The sequence below is a fragment of the Ooceraea biroi genome, chromosome 1 (assembly GCF_003672135.1).
Source record: "Ooceraea biroi isolate clonal line C1 chromosome 1, Obir_v5.4, whole genome shotgun sequence".
Lineage (NCBI taxonomy): Eukaryota > Metazoa > Arthropoda > Insecta > Hymenoptera > Formicidae > Ooceraea > Ooceraea biroi.
Window position 1 is genome coordinate 15532340 of NC_039506.1, and position 17763 is coordinate 15550102.

Sequence of the window (17763 nt, forward strand, 5' to 3'; positions counted from 1 at the left end):
GTGAATTCCATCGTACGGGCTGGTGAGGAAGGCAAGAGAAAGAAAGAGAGAGAGAGAGGAGAGCAAGGGACGAGGAGAAAAAGGAGGGTAGCTGATGCGAGTGTTGGAGCGCGGAGGAGAGGAGGAAGCGCAAGAGGAGCAAGAAGCAAGGAGGTCGTCGACGACAGCAATCTCTCGCGAGTAGGCTTATCCTATTGCCTCGGTCCCACCTTATAGCGTTCTCACACGCTACCAGCGGGCGCGTAGGTGTTTCCGGCCGGCTGAAGAAGCACGGCCGTCTGCGCCCGTCGATCCAGAAGAAGACGCTCGAGCTGAGGCGGCGAGAAAGGGATGGCGCGGGAAGCGGGGAAGGAATGAGGGAACGAGGGAGAGAGAGAGGGCGAAGCGACGAGAACGACACAGCAAGAGAGCTAGAAGGATAGAGAGAGAGAGGAAGAGACCTCAGAGACAGAGAACACTCGGCCGGAAGCAGTTACTCGCGCGATGCAACGAAAATATCAGGGCGTCCGTTTCGCAATAGGTCTGCCCGCGTCCGCCCGGAGTTTAATATAGAACACTCGCGGCCGGCACCGTCGCGAAAACATCACGCTGACGTCGACCGTGCGCGAGTTCCTTCTCTTTCTCTCTCCCCCCCCCCCTCTCTCTCTCTCTCTCCCTTTCTCTCTGTATCTTTCTGTCTCGTTCTATCTTTCGCTCTCGTTCTCTACTTCGCTCTGTTTGCCCGAGAAAAACGTCTCCTTCTTTCCGCTCGGCCGTCGCGGTCGCCGGATCCCGGCCTTCTTCTTCTTCTTCTTCTTCCTCCCTTCGGTCGGACGGACGCGCGCAATGCGGGGCCCCTAAAATTAGGCTCGTGTCCACTCGCTCGGCGCGCCGCCGTCGCCGCCGTCGCGTCGCCGTGGGTGACATCCGCGCCGAGAGCCGGACTCTTCGAAGGTCTTTGTCCGTGACAGTGGTGTGTGCGCTCGCAAGCGGTGGTGGCACGCAGCGACCTTTGAGTAGCGGGAACAAGGTGCGCGGCGCACCGGTGGCGATTCCCCTTTCCGTCTTGGCATCTCGGAAACGAGAGCGACCGCCGTCGCTACACGCGGGAGAACCGAGGGGAAGCGGGATCTCGCCCCGTAACGATCGGCGAATCTCCATTTCGGTGTTTCCCCGAAATCGACTGTTGTCCTTTGACTCGGACCTTTAGCTCGGCGAGGCGAGATGACGAAAATGTCGCGTCTTCCGTAATCTATCTCTACATCGCTTGCCTCTTTTCTCTTCTTTCTTGTCCGAATATGATACAAAATACAACGAACAATGCGGGATGATACGAAAAAAGAACAGGTCCATCGACAATCGCGCGCGACGACTGCCACGTTTTTATTTGAGCTCGTCAATTGGGGAGGAGGGGTACGGCCCATATGATTTTCACGGGTGTCGCGGTATCGCGCTTTAAGTACGCGAAAATCCATTGTCGACGTCCCTCGTGCGATGCCACGATGTCTTTTGACGTGCTTAACGAGTCACTAAGAGAGGGCAATCTTCCGTTGTTGCTTGCGTTCCTTCGAGCGTGGAGGAAGGGATAAGTAACAGCTCACAGTGAGGGACAAGCAAGGGGGCGCGGTGCGGGGTGGAGGGAGGGCAGGAGGGGAGACGGAAGAGGGAGGCCCTGGTACAGGCTCCACGAGGCTTCGTGGAAGACGGGGCGATGGTGGACGACGACTGGGGGGAGGCGAGGAAGGAATGCCACTTCCGGTCACATGACACCACTGGACCAGCCGGCCACTTCGCTCTCTTCTTATTTTCGGCTCGTCGCGCGCGTCCGGACCTTTCCACGCCCCCTTCCTCCCTCCCTCCTCTCTCCGTCTCGATTAACGCGCGGCGTCACAAATCGGTCACGAACGGGAGAAACAGACGCCGGATGGGACGTGTTCCTCGATTTTCGTTAACGAATTCGTTGCTCGGCCGTGCCTCCGGTAAGATAACTCCGAGCGTACGCGCTGCACCTGCGTGCCCCGTCGTCGGTCGGAGGGGTACCCGGGAAGGAGGTTACCGGAGATAATGCTTCCTCGCCCAACAAGAATGCTGACTCCCGTCTTACAGCACGTCGAGCGCTATTAATCGTCCAAACGCAACTTTACTTTAAAAAAGAGAGAATAAAACATTTTTTTTTTAAGATAATAAAATCCATCCATCACCCATTTTTTTATCCATCAGAGTTGTGAACTCATTTTTATCGCGAGAAGATGAAATTTCGCGAGAGAAAGGGATCCTCCAGGTTCTCTCTGCGAGGAACATCCGCTGCTGCTCCCGATCGAGGAAGCGGCCATTCCCTTGGCGATAGGAGGGACTTGAGAGGTACACGAGTGTCTCTCGTCTCTCGAGTTTGTCGCGCGCTTAGGATAATTATTAATTACGCCCACCTGCGTACGTGCGCGGCATAAGGGGTATTATAATCGCGTCGTTAACACCTCTCTCGGCGTAATCGCTATCTCGATTTTATCCCTCGTCGCGCGGAGACTCGCGGCTGCAACGAATATTACAGAGGCAGCGCTGTGCATCTCGTGCGTGTGCGCGCGCGTGCACGCGCGCGCCGGACTAACGGGCTTACATCCGTTCGCTTCCTTCGCCGGCGCGCCGTGCCGCATTCAATCGCCCGCTAATGACGATCCGGGACCTCTTGGTAACGATCGCCCTGTCGATCGTTCGGCCGCGCGAGGCAAATACGCGGAAGCGGACTCTCCCGAGCGCTCGCCACGCACTCGCTTCATTAACGAAAGACACTCGGGGAGAGACACGCTCCTGATCCGTAGCACGTAATACACGCGTCGGTCTCCCCAAAAGCCGGAAAGAGTAAATGGAACGAGCGTCCAGCGGTGGAGCAGCAGCCCTGCGATCTAGTCAGAGTCCTCCCGCCTCCCTTCAGCGAGCGTCCCATCTGACCACGTTGCAATTGGACACAGCCAAACAAATTGCTCAGTCTCGTCGGTTGGGGTAGGTTAAATTTGACTAATTTTATTGGCTGCGTCCAATCGTGACCGTGGTCAATCGACACCCACCTTCCCTCCATCTTGTTGAGCCGAGCTGTTCTGCGGTTCTCCACGATGATCGATTGCCTCTTCTCTCTCGAAACTGAAGGCTTCGAAGTTGCCTAGCCCTGCAAAATGCAGAGTAGCGCGAAGTCGTCGTTCATTGTGTAGACTTTTGAATACGTAGAAACAAGACTGGCCACACACGCGAAGGTGTCAGTGACGTGATAAAAACGCGAGGCGCAACTGGAGATGACTCGTGTTCGAATTTCACGCGACAAGAGATTATTATTTAGCTGCGCGCAGCTCGGAAGCTAAACTCGATGATGATTATTGTACGATTGTTGTACGGTTCGCTCGACATGGGCACGGGAGATAAGAGAATTCAGCCAATGACGATTAGCATTGGCACAGAATGCACCTTGCCAATTCGAACGAAATTCTTGCATAGGTAAAAAAATCGTTACCGTTATCTCTCGTTCATTCACTGAATTATCAAGCGAGTCATCGCGTCTCGAGAAGGTTGAATCAAATTTAATCTCGTTCGAGCTCGAGCTCTACACGTGCAAACGCAATTCATTATAGATTATATAAACGCGAGAATGCAGGATGATCGCGGTAGGAAGGATCGGGGATCGTCGGAACGGTTGAACCACTTCAAGATTTCTGTGAACGTGCCGAGTATATAAATGCACAAATATATACATAGTCTATGCATGTATATATATATATGTATGTGTATATATATATGTGTATATATATATATATATTTACAAGACATATACAGATCGTATATCGCTTAATCTTAATAAAAACTTGTTTTCTTTCGCGGGCACACCCGCGTGCGCGCGTACGCGCGCACACACACGACGCACGTACGCATCAAGAAGCACACACTCTCGCGCCCGCGTTCCATTCACGCCTTCGCTGTCCTTTCGCGCCTCCGCTGGCTCTCGGCTCGGCTGCGCGCAATCGCATTGTCCTCGGCGAACGTCCACGTCCAGGCCCGCGCGCGGTTTCGAGTCGGGTCGAGCGCACAAATCGCGCTAATCTCGCGACTGACGCGCGTGTAAAAAAGCCCGCGCGCGGGATAGAATATCGCCGTCGTCGATTTCGCAAGCGGCGCGCGGGCGCGCTCGACCCTCCCCCCCACCCCCCGTTTCGTACGACGAACAATTAACTTCTGCCGCGCTAGGAATCCGTTCGAGAGCTCGTTTGGAACCGTGGACGGGCGCGGACTCGCTCGGGAACAACTCGACGCGATGACCTCGGAGCGAGTGTCGGAAAGAAGCGAGAGATCGATCAACGCGAACGCGATTAGTTAAGATCGGAGATTGAGGGGACTCGAAGATTCGTCGAAACATCGGACATCCCTCGGACGTCTTTCAGACACCCGCTCCGTCGAATCGATATCGATCGAAGGTCGTTCGTCCGTTCGCGCGCGCCGACTTGAATGAGGAGCGCACGCCTGGAGATCGGAAGGGCCCCGCCGTCGTCGAACGGGTATCGAGAGGACAGGGGCCAACCCTCGCTTCGACGTTACGCGATTCGGTGTTCTCTCGTTACACCCCCTCCCCCTCCTCCCGTCGCACTCTCGTCTTACATTAAAAACCTCGTTACGCCTCTGTTTTTTTTCACGCCGTCCAACCACGCTCGCACCGTCAGGCCATAACGCTATTTTCGTGCTTTCTCCCCCCCCCCTCCCCCCCGCCCCGCCGTCGTGCGTCTACGCTCTTTTTATCCCCGTTGTCCCAGTAGTCCGCCCTTCGCGAGAAGGGCGAGCGAGCCGTCGCGAGAAAGCGGAAGAGAGAGAGAAAAAGTGCTGAACCATTTTCCGGGACAGAAAACGCGCGCGCGGGCGCGCGTTCGTGAATGATTCCAAAAGGTTCTTTGCTCGTTTTCGTGCGTTCCGCGTTGAAATTACTCGCTATCGGCTGTACGTGTGATTTCGAGATATCGTTGCTCTCCGCACAATGGTGTCTCGATCGGGTACTACTATTTCCCTCTCTCTCTCTCTCTCTCTCTCTCGGATTACATCAAGCAAACCATCCTCGCAACCAACCCGCACCTGTCCGCACGACATCGCTACTCGATCCATCTTCGTCCACTCGTGATTACTCACCTATGCGATCGGCCCAGTTACGTTCGCCCATTCGCTCGCACACGATCGCTCACCCACGCCTCGCACCGAAATGCCAAAACCACGCAAGTTACGCGACCCTGCCACTTTGATCGACTGACCGATTGCCACCGCTGTGGATCGCGACAGATTTCTTTCGGTCGATCAACGCGTTTAACACGAGAATCCAATTATCGCGCTTGCATTCTTGCGAATGCGCAAAAAAGGAAAAGCGATATGATCGATGACTTTGAAGTTTGAAATTTCGTAGAGATTCTGGTGTTAAGACCTGCACTTGGTACTGCTCGAGAAGGGAGCGGCGGAGAGAGAGAAAGAGAGAAATGGAGAGAAAGAGAGAGAGAGAGAGAGAGAGTTCACGATCCGCCGGGACCGGCGGGAAAAGCGAGTGCGAGTTTGTCCGCGACGTTACCGATCTTGAGTCTCTATTTATAGCGAGCGAGATCACCGGGGGCGGCGAGCTCCCCCTTTCTCGCGTCTCCACTCCCACGCGTGCACGCCGCATGGCCCGTTCCTAGAAAACAAACGCTTAACTGAGATAAAAAGAGCGCTCGCAGGACTAGATAATACTGGATAAAACATTAACGAAATGGAAACGCGAGACCTCTCGCGATGATCCGCGCGCGTGATCCCCTCCCCTTTCCCATTGCTCTGCTCACGAAACGCTCGTGCAATATGGCTTCCACGCGCAACGCATTCTCTCCACCCCCTCCCCTCCCCCGAATGCCACTATTTATAAATGTTACGAATATTGCGTATAACACAAAAATTGGCATTCCGACTCTCCATCTCTTTTTTTTCTCTTTTTCTTTCTCCCTCCCTCTCTCTCTCTCTCTCTCTCTTTCTTCCTTCCTCTGATTCCAATTTCATTCAACCGGAAAATTTGTCACGCCAGCGAGCTTCATCCAGCGGCCATATTGGTCCATGCGCACGTATCATTGGTACAATTTTTCGACCTCCCCCTCCCCTCCGACTTGTTCCACCAATCGTCTGTCTCCCGCTCTTATCATGAACCATACACTTAGCGTTACAGCCGCAAATAAATTAACCGTAGAAAAGTTTATTCTTTATACAAATGTAATATACAATATACATTTCTATCTATCTATATATATATATATAATATTTATATATTTATATATATATAATATATACTTTTTAGTTTCTTTATTTACTCTGTGTATCTGTGTGATGCCCCCCTCCCCCCTCCCCAGACCCCGATATATTACCGTTCGCTCGATTTCGCTCGGCGCGTGATGCGTACGCGCGGCATACGCGTACAATGCGTACACAATTCTTTATGTATAGAGTTATCTATGCGCGTAAGTGGTATGTCTGGACGATACGCTTTGGCTCGCGTACCTCGCTCCTCTCCGCCGTTCGTCAAACAAACGCGCATGCAAACGCGACACGTGCACACGTACACGCAAACGTCCATTCGTTAACATACGTATCACACACGCACATTCGCACTCACGCGACAGACAGACGGACGCGCGCACAGTTTTTCATTCTCTGCCACATGGGCCATCCTCCGCGCCATACGTACGCGCGTACACACGTGCTCTTCTCTTCGTTCATGGAAGAATAATAAATAAAGACATTCGCGACGTCAAACGTACAGGTTCGTCAAGATCCGATATCGTCCCACCTCGACTTAAATGCAACTCTTGTACTCGATGCGATTCACTTTTGCTCCCTCCAAGCCACGCGCGTCCGCGCGCACCATCCGACACGTCCATCAGAGCAGGGATCTTGCGCTTGTCCCTCGACTGGCCCAGAAAACCTTCTTTCTGGTGGTCGACACGACGTGAAGGGCGCGCGGTGTCTCTCCTCTTCGTACAGGTAGGACTCCTTGCTCAGAGTTCCGGCGTCACCGGGTCCAGCAGCCTCTTTTCCGGGTCCCTCGAGTCTCCGATGTCGTTGGCGATCGGGTGATGCCTGCCGCTGCCGGCGCCGCCGATCGCAGCCGCGTTTGGATTGCACCGGCAGCCTTGCGCGGCATGACGCGCGTAACACGCCTCGCAGAGGGTGACGCAACCGCGGAGCGGCCAGTAGCACAACAGACAGGGCATCATGAGGGTCAGGGCGCTCAAGCAGGCCCATCTCGATGCCGTGCGATTGCCGGTGCAGGAGCACGGCTCGTCCGCGCAGCTCATCGCGGCGGTCTCCCCGTCTATGCCGCTGGCGACGACGCCGCCACCGCTACCGCCGTCCACGCAATGATAGAAGAGTCCCTTTACGCAGCACAGGCAGGACGCGTAGTCCAGGATGGTCTCGGCCGAGCAGAGGCACGCGTTGTCGCAGAGCCACTTGCTCGGCAACGGTGGCGGCTCCCGGCACGACTCGCATCGGCATCTGCCGCAAAAGTCGCATATGATCGACAGGCCAGCTGGATCGTAGCCGGTCCTCGTGCCGAGGGTGTTGGCTGGCTCCTTGGTGAAAGATACCGGCTGCTTGGTGACGGCATTCGCGGCCGCCGCGCTCGCCGACGTGGCGACGGGGCCGGCGCCGGTCGTCGCGCTGCTACTGAACACGCGTAGACTCGGCCCTCTCGCGCGACCACGCGCTCGATGCGTTGGCACCACCGTGGTATCCTCATGGCCCCGATGATGACGATGATGGTGATGGTGGTGCCTTCTCTCCGCCTTCGGACAGTCACCGGCGGTCTTGCTCTCGGCGTCGAGGCGTCGTTCCTGGCCGCAGCGCGAGTGCTTGAACGGCGCCTCGACGTACTCGTTGATGGTCCTCTCGCCGTCCGGTCGCGGCGTGGCAAGGCTCACCTCGCCGACCGGACTCCTGGGCGACGACGGTATCGTCGTCGTTGCCGTCGTTATCGTGTCCGCGGACGACGGCGACAGCAGGCTCCTGGAATTCGCGTCGCTCGACGACGTCTCAACGTTCTGCGGACGACGCAGGGACGGCCTGCTCCGGAAGGAACTCGATAGCGGAGTCAGCGGCATGGTGAGAGGCGCTGTCCGGGACGCCGGCGGCGTCCCGGGTACCGGCGCCGTCGTTATCACACCCAACTGCGACACCGGCGGGGGCGGTGGCGGCGGCGGCACGGAGGGTACCGACGCCGTCACGTGCACGAGGGGTAACCGCGGTGGCGGGAACGGCCGGCTATGATCGTGCACGCGTGTCTCTGCGGAGACCAGACGCGAACGATCCGCGTCCTCGCCGACGACGCCGATGCAGTCCTCGTTACCGACGGTAAAGACGCCGGCAATGTTCGCGCGCGAGGGAGGTGGCCGCGTGAGCGGCGGAATCGCATTGTTACGCAACATCGGCCGACCACTCAGATGATCCGGACGACCTGCTGCTCCCGGGACGCTGTACGTCCCTGGCGTCTCCGGACGACACTGCTGCTGCGGACGATGCTCCACCTTCTTCGTCGCCTCCAGCTCCTGCCTATCCTCGATCCAACGACGCTCGAGACGGATACCAGCGACGCTGGTTGCTGGTCCTCTGGCTGCTCGATCCGCTGCGGAGAACGATCCTCCTGCGTTTGCAACCGTTGCTGTTGCTGCTGCTGCTGCTGATGATGACGAGGGTGATAACGATGCTGCGGCACGACCCGTCCAAACCGGTGCCGTCCGCTCGCTAGCCCATCGTTCGACGGCGACCGTCGACGGTGTACCTGGAATCGATGGACGCTGACTTGACGTCGAGGTAAGTGTCGCCTCGGTAGTAATCCGCACTGCCCAGCCCGCGCGAGGTGGTGGCACTCTCGACGAGGGCGTTCCATTAGCGAGGATGGGGCTCGGTAATGCTCCGCGTCCGCTTCCTCTCGCCCTCGCGATACGCGCTTCATCCCCACCTGAAAGCACAGCGACCAAAGGCATTGTGTTACTCTCGTTTGATGCGATCAGTTATACGAGCTAACTATCTATTGCTTCCTTCTACATCTTGAAAAACTAACAAATATCTCTTTAGTCACTTTTTAGAAACTATCTTCAGAAACAGTCGTTTAGTTTCACTCCTGGATACATCTTTTTAACGAAATATGCTTTCCAGATGTCGGCAATGTCACAAGGAATTTTTAGAATTGGGAACTCAATGAAGGAGTTCTGATCTTATTGGGCAAAAGATTGCGCAAATCAAGTCTCGCTAGATGCTCCCGAAAACCGAAGGGATCGTGAATGCCCAAACGAGTGACGACGGGATATGGCGAGGCGTCGGGTCAGCACCTACGCGGTCACGAAGAGCGGTTCGGTTTCTACGTGGGCGAGCGCGGTACGCGAGTAGGCCGCGGAATTCTCGATTCGGTGGTCACCGGCCCACTCGCGGCGCCCACGATGTGGAAGAACCGAGAAAGCCTCGTTCGTGCGCGACCGATCGCGTCCTCGGCACGCGTACAGCGCGCTTTTACCTCGATTAAAGTTGCACGCGTTGAAGCTGATTTGATTTGCGAGCGAACGCGGTGTCGCGTCACAACTAAAATCGCCTCGTAAGACTTTTGCGTTTTCCGAGCAGGCAGAAATTTCAACGAACATAAAAGAAGAAAAAAGTTATCAAGAATTTTGCATCCGTCTAGAGCCTGTATCAGAGATCGAAATCCCGAGCTCCGCTCGTAGTCCAATACGGATTTTACGATAATGGAAAGAACGTACACGATCGCTTATTCACTTCAGTCCTGAAGTGATCCTGAAGTTAATTGAAGAATAGAACGACCGCAAGGGTGGAGGAGGAGGAGGGACGGAAGGATGTGACCCGAAACTAAAAGTCTCTCTCGGCGCGATCAACTTTCAAAGCGGCGTTCGATCGTTACACGCGTTCCGAGAATCACGCGTATATCGAGATCATTAATCGTGGACGCGGCTCCTTCGACCGCGCTTTATCGGTCGCTCCACTTCGTGGTCCCCTCGCGGTGTCGGCGCGCGCGCGCGCGCGTACGCTCCCAGCTCGACACGATTGCATTGATCTCGCTCGAAATCGGAGCACTCGTTCCCGCTATCCGATGAATCGGACTTAACGTCTCTTATTTACGTTAGCCGTGTAGTTTTGTAGCCTCTCCAGACGCGCCTTATCGCGGCAATGAGGTACGCATGAGCGGACGATCAACTCGCGAGGAAATCGAGAAGAATCGAAGAATTTTCTGAGAGAATACTTTTTCCATTCGATAGCGTTTGCACACGCGCACGGATTGCTTGTTCATCTTACTTTTTTCATCACATCGTGCTGTCGCGCATATCGCGATTGCACCTCCGCGTGGTCACGTTACGAATAAAATCGTATCGGGGACGAGATCCACCTTCCTCAAGGCGAGGCGAAAGAACCCAACGAACCGCGGCCGCGAGTCCTTGCCTCGTCTTAAGAACGCGGATTGCGGATAGCGATCTCGATTGTCGAAAGGACCCTCTCTCTCGAAACGCGTTGCGCCGCGCGATTCGCGCTCCTCCTCGGATTCTTACATCACTCGCGGTGGCCAAAAGCTGCTGGACGACACCAGCAGCAACAAGGAGCAGCAGTAACAGCAGTTCTCGCTCGTCGCTCGCGGCGCGGCGTCAAGCGATCGCGCCGAGAAACAGGCGGGCCATTCAGGAAAGGGTGCGCTCGCGGAGTGGAATGCGCGCGGCCGGCTATCGTCGACCGACTGCCATAGGTCAAAGCTTTTAGCCGCTCCGCTCCGCGCCGGTCGGTCGTCCGTCCGCGCCGCGTGCAGATAAGACGAGCGTTTCGCGAGCGAGCGCCGAGAGAGTGGCCGGTGCGCGATCGATTTGTGCGATCCCCGAGCGGACGATCGTTCGATCGTGCGATCGTCGGGGACGCTGCCGACACATCGAAGGGCACCGTTACGATCTCGCTTGAATCTTTCACATTCGGGATGTCGTAATCGCGTGAAAAGCGCCTCGATCGGCCCGCGCCGATGTGGGCGCGTATATTTATTATTTTATTGTATTAGCCTGTTTTTAAATTATGTAATACTATGTAATTATAAACATACCGTAATTATATGTAATTATAAATATATCGTAATTAACTGGAGTGTATAATTTCACTCGCGCCGCCTGAAGCCCTGAAAAGCATGATATTATTAATATTATATTAAGCGATTTGAAGAGATAATTTAATTTTGATTTGTATATATAATTTAGACAAATATGCGAATGGTGGGCGTCGAGGCAAATATTAGCGAAGAGGATACTGACATTTTATTTTGCATGTTATAATGTCACGTATCATTACGTGTACGACTGTTTACGTCGTTAAAGATAGTTTGGCTTGTATCGATTCGTTGCCGAAGATTTTGCGTGCGTTGCCGGTGAACGATATAATCGAGAAATACTCGCATTTATTATTTGGACAGTTTTCAAACGTTCTGTTGATTTGAAAGGCAGTACGCTCTGCGCTCGATCGTAATTCTCTCTTGCAGCCCCGACATGCGCGCATATATCCGAGCTATTCCATCGTAGATACATTGATCAAGCGCATTCTCCCGGTAACGATTAAATGAATGCAGAATCGATCGTGAATCGTGCTGCGCGTACGCAAAACGAAAGGAGTTCGTAGAAAAGCCCCGATAAATGAATCGATGACGACGTGAGAGATGATTGTCCGATGCAACATCCGTGTGTTGCGCATCCATCGAGTTAATGCGCGAACATTATTACGTAGCGCGCAAAAAATGGCATAATAAAAACGTGACGACTTCATAAGCTCGTAAGTCATCAAGCCGACGTTTATTAAATGATATTTTTGTAAGATCCTTCTTATCAATTTACGTATATATTATATATTTTTTTATTTCTTCACTAACATAAATGAATTCTTGTTCTCTGCTGAAAAATTAATTTAATGACAGATCGCACTCACACATTTAAATGCGACGGTGATCTAAACGCGTGCAAACGTTATTCATAAGCTAATAGGTATTCATGAGGAGTATTCTCTAAGTTAAAACTGAACGAGCGAGGCAAGAAGCGTGATATTACGTGAATGCACGCGCGCGAATTAACACCATTAACACGCGGCATAAACAGTTTTTAACGCCAGTCGGAAACGTCCACGATAAGACCGGATAAGTCCTTCCTCCGATATCGGTTTCCTCTGCGGTCTAGATACAACGTACAATCAACGAACCGTCGCACTAACAAGTTTTAATTACACACACCGATAAGAGGAAAGAATTTCGGAATATCTACGAAACGTCTTCGACCGTGAACCATAATAATTCGTATGGAGTGACGTTATCGCGAGGCTTTGCAGATCCGCGAAAACTCTGTGAGAGACGCGATAAACTATCCGGTCTCAAGCGAAATAGGTCACGACGAATAATTCGCGAGCAGCAATATTATTTATTGACGAAAGCTTACTGTGTGTCGATAAATCGTACGTAAAACTACCGGGTGGTTAACTATATAAAATCTAGTTAAAAAAATAGATTATAATATATGATTCGTGGAGCGATGTTATCTGCGAATTTTGCGAACTGAAGGTCTCGCGAATAATAATGAGTACCTATTAATTTCAGAAAAGTACAAAGACTAGCGAACCTTGGATGTGTCTAAAAAAATTTCAAGGACTCGAAACATAAAAATCGAGCGAGAGTGTACACCGTAAAGTGTAAAGTGGAAATCTCACACGTACAATTTCGCGCGACGCATTTTTAGAATTCTTAGAATATAATTTCGAAATTTTAGACTTCAATCGAATTTTTACACACTCGGGACGTCGTGAGATTTACTTTGATGCGTGACTCGGTCGCGCGCCAAGTCGCTCGATTTGTAGTATCGAGACCGAGACTGACGCTGGAACAGCGCGTATTATAAGGCTCCTTTGATACGAGCTCATGAATCCCCGGCGTTTAATACGGCGGCCTCTAATTCCGTTCGGAAACGAGCCGCGATAAGACCGGATACGCTCTTCCTCCCGTTATCTGTTTCCTCCGTGGGTTTCAGATTCGTACGCGCCGCATGATCCGCTAACGAGTTTCAATTACGCGCGGCGATAATGCGCGTCTTTCCCCTTGCACGTCACTCGCTCGCTGAATCGTGCGCGCGCGCGCAATTCCTCACGTAAGGAACTCGCGTTCGCGTCGAGATCTCACGGAATACGCGAGACCACGCCGATTATGCCCCGCGATACGTAACGCAGTGTTATAATCGGGGTCGTGCACGCTCTCGCGCGATACGTCGAGAGTTTTTCGTGAAGCGATGCACGCCGAAGCGCAATACTTGATCGCTTCGTCGGCGAAAATCTATAAATTCCGTCAACAAACACGTGATCAACCTTGACATTATTATTTTGCTAGATTAATAATTTTTCATTGACTCGTTTTCTCTCTCTTTCTAACCGACGTCCGTGACGTAAGCGAGGTCATAATTTAAAACCGCAAAGAGTGATTGACTGATATCTAGCGAAATTAATATTGCTATTGATCCAAAAACCGTATACGCTTCAGGAAAAACTGAACCAGCTAACTAAGTCTAGCTAATTAAGTCTGATCTCAGATCGATTTCACAGCTCGGCAACCGCTGTGCTGAGCCTTATGGCCGCGGCTTTGATACCAGCGGACGTACATCCGTTCCACAAGCAGCAATAACGAATTAATCGTGAGAAAAATGAGAGAGGAAAAAAAGAGTGCCCTAGATGCCCGGAAATCTTGTAATGACCCTAATAAAGTCGACGTATCGATTGTAGCATGACTAGTCTGTCAAACGTGGTGATTAACGTATTCGACAAACTCGTCGCGTAGCCGTGATTAACATACATTCTCGGCTCTACGCGGCGAAGAAACAAGTCGCAACTGCTGAGAAATCGTTTTCGGAAATTGCCGTCGGCAGCGGACACGGAATCGTTTTACGCAATATCGTTCGCGAAGGAAAGAGTGAGCCGAGCGAAAAGCGAACCGGAAAACACGAGCGAACGCGCTCTCTCATCCCAATTCTTATTGTCTTGTTTTACGTGAGAATCCATCTTTATGAAACGGCAATTTCTCGCAGTTGCGATCCGATTTCCTCAGCGCGGAGAGCTTCGCTCTGAGAGGGAACTTACTGAAAATTCATAGGACTATAGCGGGCGGCCAGAAAAGAACGTGGGTCCCGCCGTGGCCGACGAGACTTGTCGGGAACAGCAGAACGCGCTTTCACGCGCGACCGCGACGGTTCGTGGGCCGACGACGACGATCCCGCGAACACCCGCGACGAAACGTTCCGGAGGAGACGGAGATGCACTCGGAGACCCCCTCGTCGTGGACTCGGGCTGCCGCTTCGTGGCGACGGTCGAACCCGCATTCTCTCTCAACCTGGCACGGCGACGGCATCGGAGACGAGCCGCCGTCCTCGAGAGGAAGAGAGAGAGATCTGAGTGGAAGCACCAGCACTCCGACGGGAGCGCGAGGATCCGCTACTCGCACTTTCGTCCCCCGTTCATTCCACTCGTCCACTTCTCGTTGGTCCCTCCGCCTTCCACTTGCCGCCGTATCCTCGCCGTTTCCTGCCTTCCGTTACGGCAAGCGGAATGTCACGGGTCTCGCGCTACGCCCGCACCCAGAACGCGGACGGATATCCATGTGCACGGACGTTCGAGTCCCCCGTCGCCGATGACGTTACGGCAATGCTCGCGGATTCCTGGGGCACGGAGAGCGGCACTTTCGAACCACGAAAGCAACGAACACACGGGCGAGGCTTCCCGTCAGAAGGAATTCATCAGGCAGCTAACAGCTGGACACCGAAGAGGAGCGAGTAAGCGGGCGAGCGAGCGAGATAGAGAGGGATGGAGACACAGAAAGACCGACGCGAGACGCGCGCGACGACCGTCGACGAACGACTGACAATGGGTTCGTCGCGAGCGAATCGAGCTGGAAAGGCGGCGGCCACAAGAAGGGGGGCACGTCAGCGGGGGTGAGCGGGGCAGCGACGGCAAGAGGACCGTAGGGGAGCGGAGCGGTGGGGTGGAGGGGAGTTACGGCGCGGGGGCAGCGGGACGAAACGTAGGCGGAGGGAGGGGAAACAGGAAGAGAGACGGTGGGAAGGAAGCCATGAATGGCGACAGTCGACGCGGGGACGGAGGAGAAAAAGTGAAAAGAGGTGGTAGATGGGGGGGCAGGCGGGCGGGAAGGAGGCAGCAGCTCCCGGGAGGAGAGAGGGTCTCCCTTGTAAACGCGTTCGCGCTACACGGTACGGCGTCGCCATCTGGCGGCAACGTGGCGCAACGCGCGTGCTCTCCGGCCGGCCGACGCACACGAAGCTTTTTATGAATGGACGGAAGCTATCTCTCTCTCTTTTCATTGAAGCTTCGGATTGAATGAAAACATTACCTACGTCGTCACCGCCGTACGGCACCGCGCCGTCGCACGGCGTCGGCGCGGTACGACAGTGACGGCCGTGGTCGCGTCCGACGAACGGAAGAAGCGATGGTCGTGGTGCTGGCAATGCAGATGACGATGATGACGATGATGATGATGATGATGATGATGGTAGTGGTAGTGATGGTTGTGATGGTGGCGCGTGGTGTTGTTGGCGTGATGGTATGTCGTTACTACTTGTAGAGATGGTTGTGGTGGTGGTGGTGGTGGTGATGATGGTGGCAGTGGTGCGACAGGAGACATCGCTGTTTGGTAGCATCACTGCCATTGTCATAGTCGACATCATCGTCGATGTCGTTCAGTTTTTCCGTCATTTTTTTAGCTCTTTCCGTACTCCGTGAGAATGCTCGGCACGAATATAAGAGCTACTGTCGATACAGGCAGCGTTATCGAACGGATGTGCAAGGGAGACGCGGCGACGACATCGTGGACATGTTCCGACGTTGCGTTGCAGCGACCGCCATGGTGTTTCGAGAATATATCGCTTCATGATACGCCAACGGAAACGATTGCTCGAAACGTTCTCGCGCAAGTGGAGGCCCGTCGCCATTTTTACTTAGAAAACGCGCAGCCATACGATTCTGCATGGACGATAAAACGAATGGAATAAAACACAATTCACGATACGATATCAGAAAAATTTAGAAAAATCATATATAGATGCGAGTAGCGTAACAACCAGATCCTAACCCAAAAACAAGATTAACAATCGAAGGCCTCCTCTCCTCAAGTCTTTGACTGCCATCTTGTTTTTGGATTAGAATCCGCTTTATTATATTATGCGCCACAGTGGCAAAGTGATGAGTGAAAGATCGTACATTGCAACTCTTATACATCGTAATGAAATAGATCAAATAGATCAGTTTACTCTAGAAATAAATTCAACCCCGCGAGATTTTGTCTTACATTTGTTAGGTATTACAAAACCATACCGAGAGAGAACCGAGACTCTTCCGCCTGATCAGGTCTTGCCAAGCATCTTCAGCTTCGATCTTACGATCGTACAGGCATGGACAAGCTGTGGCGCGAGCAATGAGACGAGCTCGGGAGCATGCAGGGACCGGCGCCGACAGAGGGCGCGAATAGAAGAGAGCAGAGGAAGATGAAGAGGGAGAGACACAGAGAGAAAGAAAAAGAGAGAGAGAGAGAGAGAGAGAGAGAGAGAGGAAAGAAAAAAAGGATGAAAGTGGGAGAAAGGGGGAAATAGCGCATGGTCTCATTCTGGCGTGCTACTCGATTCTATATTTATCCCACTCATTAATTCCATCCTCGTCGTGCACCATTCATTCATTCGTGCGCCCACCTCTCTCCTTCTCTCTTTCTCTTTCTGTTCCTGTCCCTATTCTCCTCTCTCTCCTCAAGTCTCTCGCTCCTTCTCCGTCTTGCGCGCGCGCGCAAATACGCACGTTCATTCATCTCGTCTCTGTCCGACCACCGCCCGTATTGCTGACGCCTCCCTCTTTCGATGTGTCCATCTTTCTCTCCTCCTTTCTCTCTCTCTCTGTCGCTCTCTTCCTTCCATTCCCCGCTGCCGCTCGCGCAACCGGGCACGTCGCTCCCACTCGTCCCCCTTTCCTCGCCCCGCGACATCTTTTCCCTTCCCTCCCTTTCTCCCGTCCTCCCCGCCTCCCTCCTGCCGCCAATCTAACACATCCGCAGCGCTTGAACGCAGTGACGTACGTTCGTCTAGCGCGAGCCCGCACCGTTTGGGAGCGGTTTTCGGGAGGTTTCTAATTGATACGTGCCAATTAGGAGATTCCATCGTCGTCACTCGAGTTGCGCTAATTCGTCTCAAACGAGACCAACTTCCGTACTCAAGGACGTATTGGAAAATTCGTGCCCACGACTCGAGAATGACGTTCAAAGCTGATTTGAAGACAACGAATAACATAACGATCAATTGAAGTCTTCCTTTGAGTTTGTAATTAGCAGAAAAGGGCGCGGTCAATTAAAACAGCTGACACGGGTGCTCCCTCGGACCTTCCGGATTCCAACCAGGTCTAAAAATAATGAGAACGGGTCTATAGGGAAACGTTCCACTCAGTTTTCCCTCGATGACGTAGCGGCGACGACGCAAGCACCTTTTGTTAAAAGACGAACACCGGTCTCGCGAGATCATATTCTCGGTGCTGCGCACACGTGCGCGTGCGCGCGCCGGCTTGGCACCGCGTGTAATGTCATCTCTTCGTCTTTCCGGTGAAACGTCTACGAAATCCGAGCGAACGGCCAAAAACTTCGTGACTTATCGCTTCCCGGTAGTCTCGGCTCGGCCGCGACATTTTCGATGTGCAGCGCACGTTGCGCAC

The 17763-nt window shown here is 53.3% G+C and overlaps 2 protein-coding genes across 2 annotated transcripts in view; one reads left to right on the forward strand and one right to left on the reverse strand.

Annotated features, from left to right (window-relative positions):
- Positions 1-5035: 5035 nt before the first annotated feature.
- Positions 5036-17763, reverse strand: part of LOC105283970 (mucin-19) — a 34786-nt gene continuing 22058 nt past the window's right edge. Inside the window, exon 3 of the mRNA XM_011347133.2 lies at positions 5036-8968. Coding sequence (XP_011345435.2) covers positions 7008-8968 — 1961 coding nt within the window. The 3' untranslated portion in view covers positions 5036-7007. The remainder of the gene's footprint in view (positions 8969-17763) is intronic.
- LOC105283969 lies at positions 15286-16353 on the forward strand. The gene is made up of 2 exons (XM_011347131.3): positions 15286-15619; positions 15780-16353. Exons 1-2 carry the CDS (start codon positions 15506-15508, stop codon positions 16065-16067), a joined length of 402 nt encoding a protein of 133 aa, XP_011345433.2. The 5' UTR covers positions 15286-15505; the 3' UTR covers positions 16068-16353.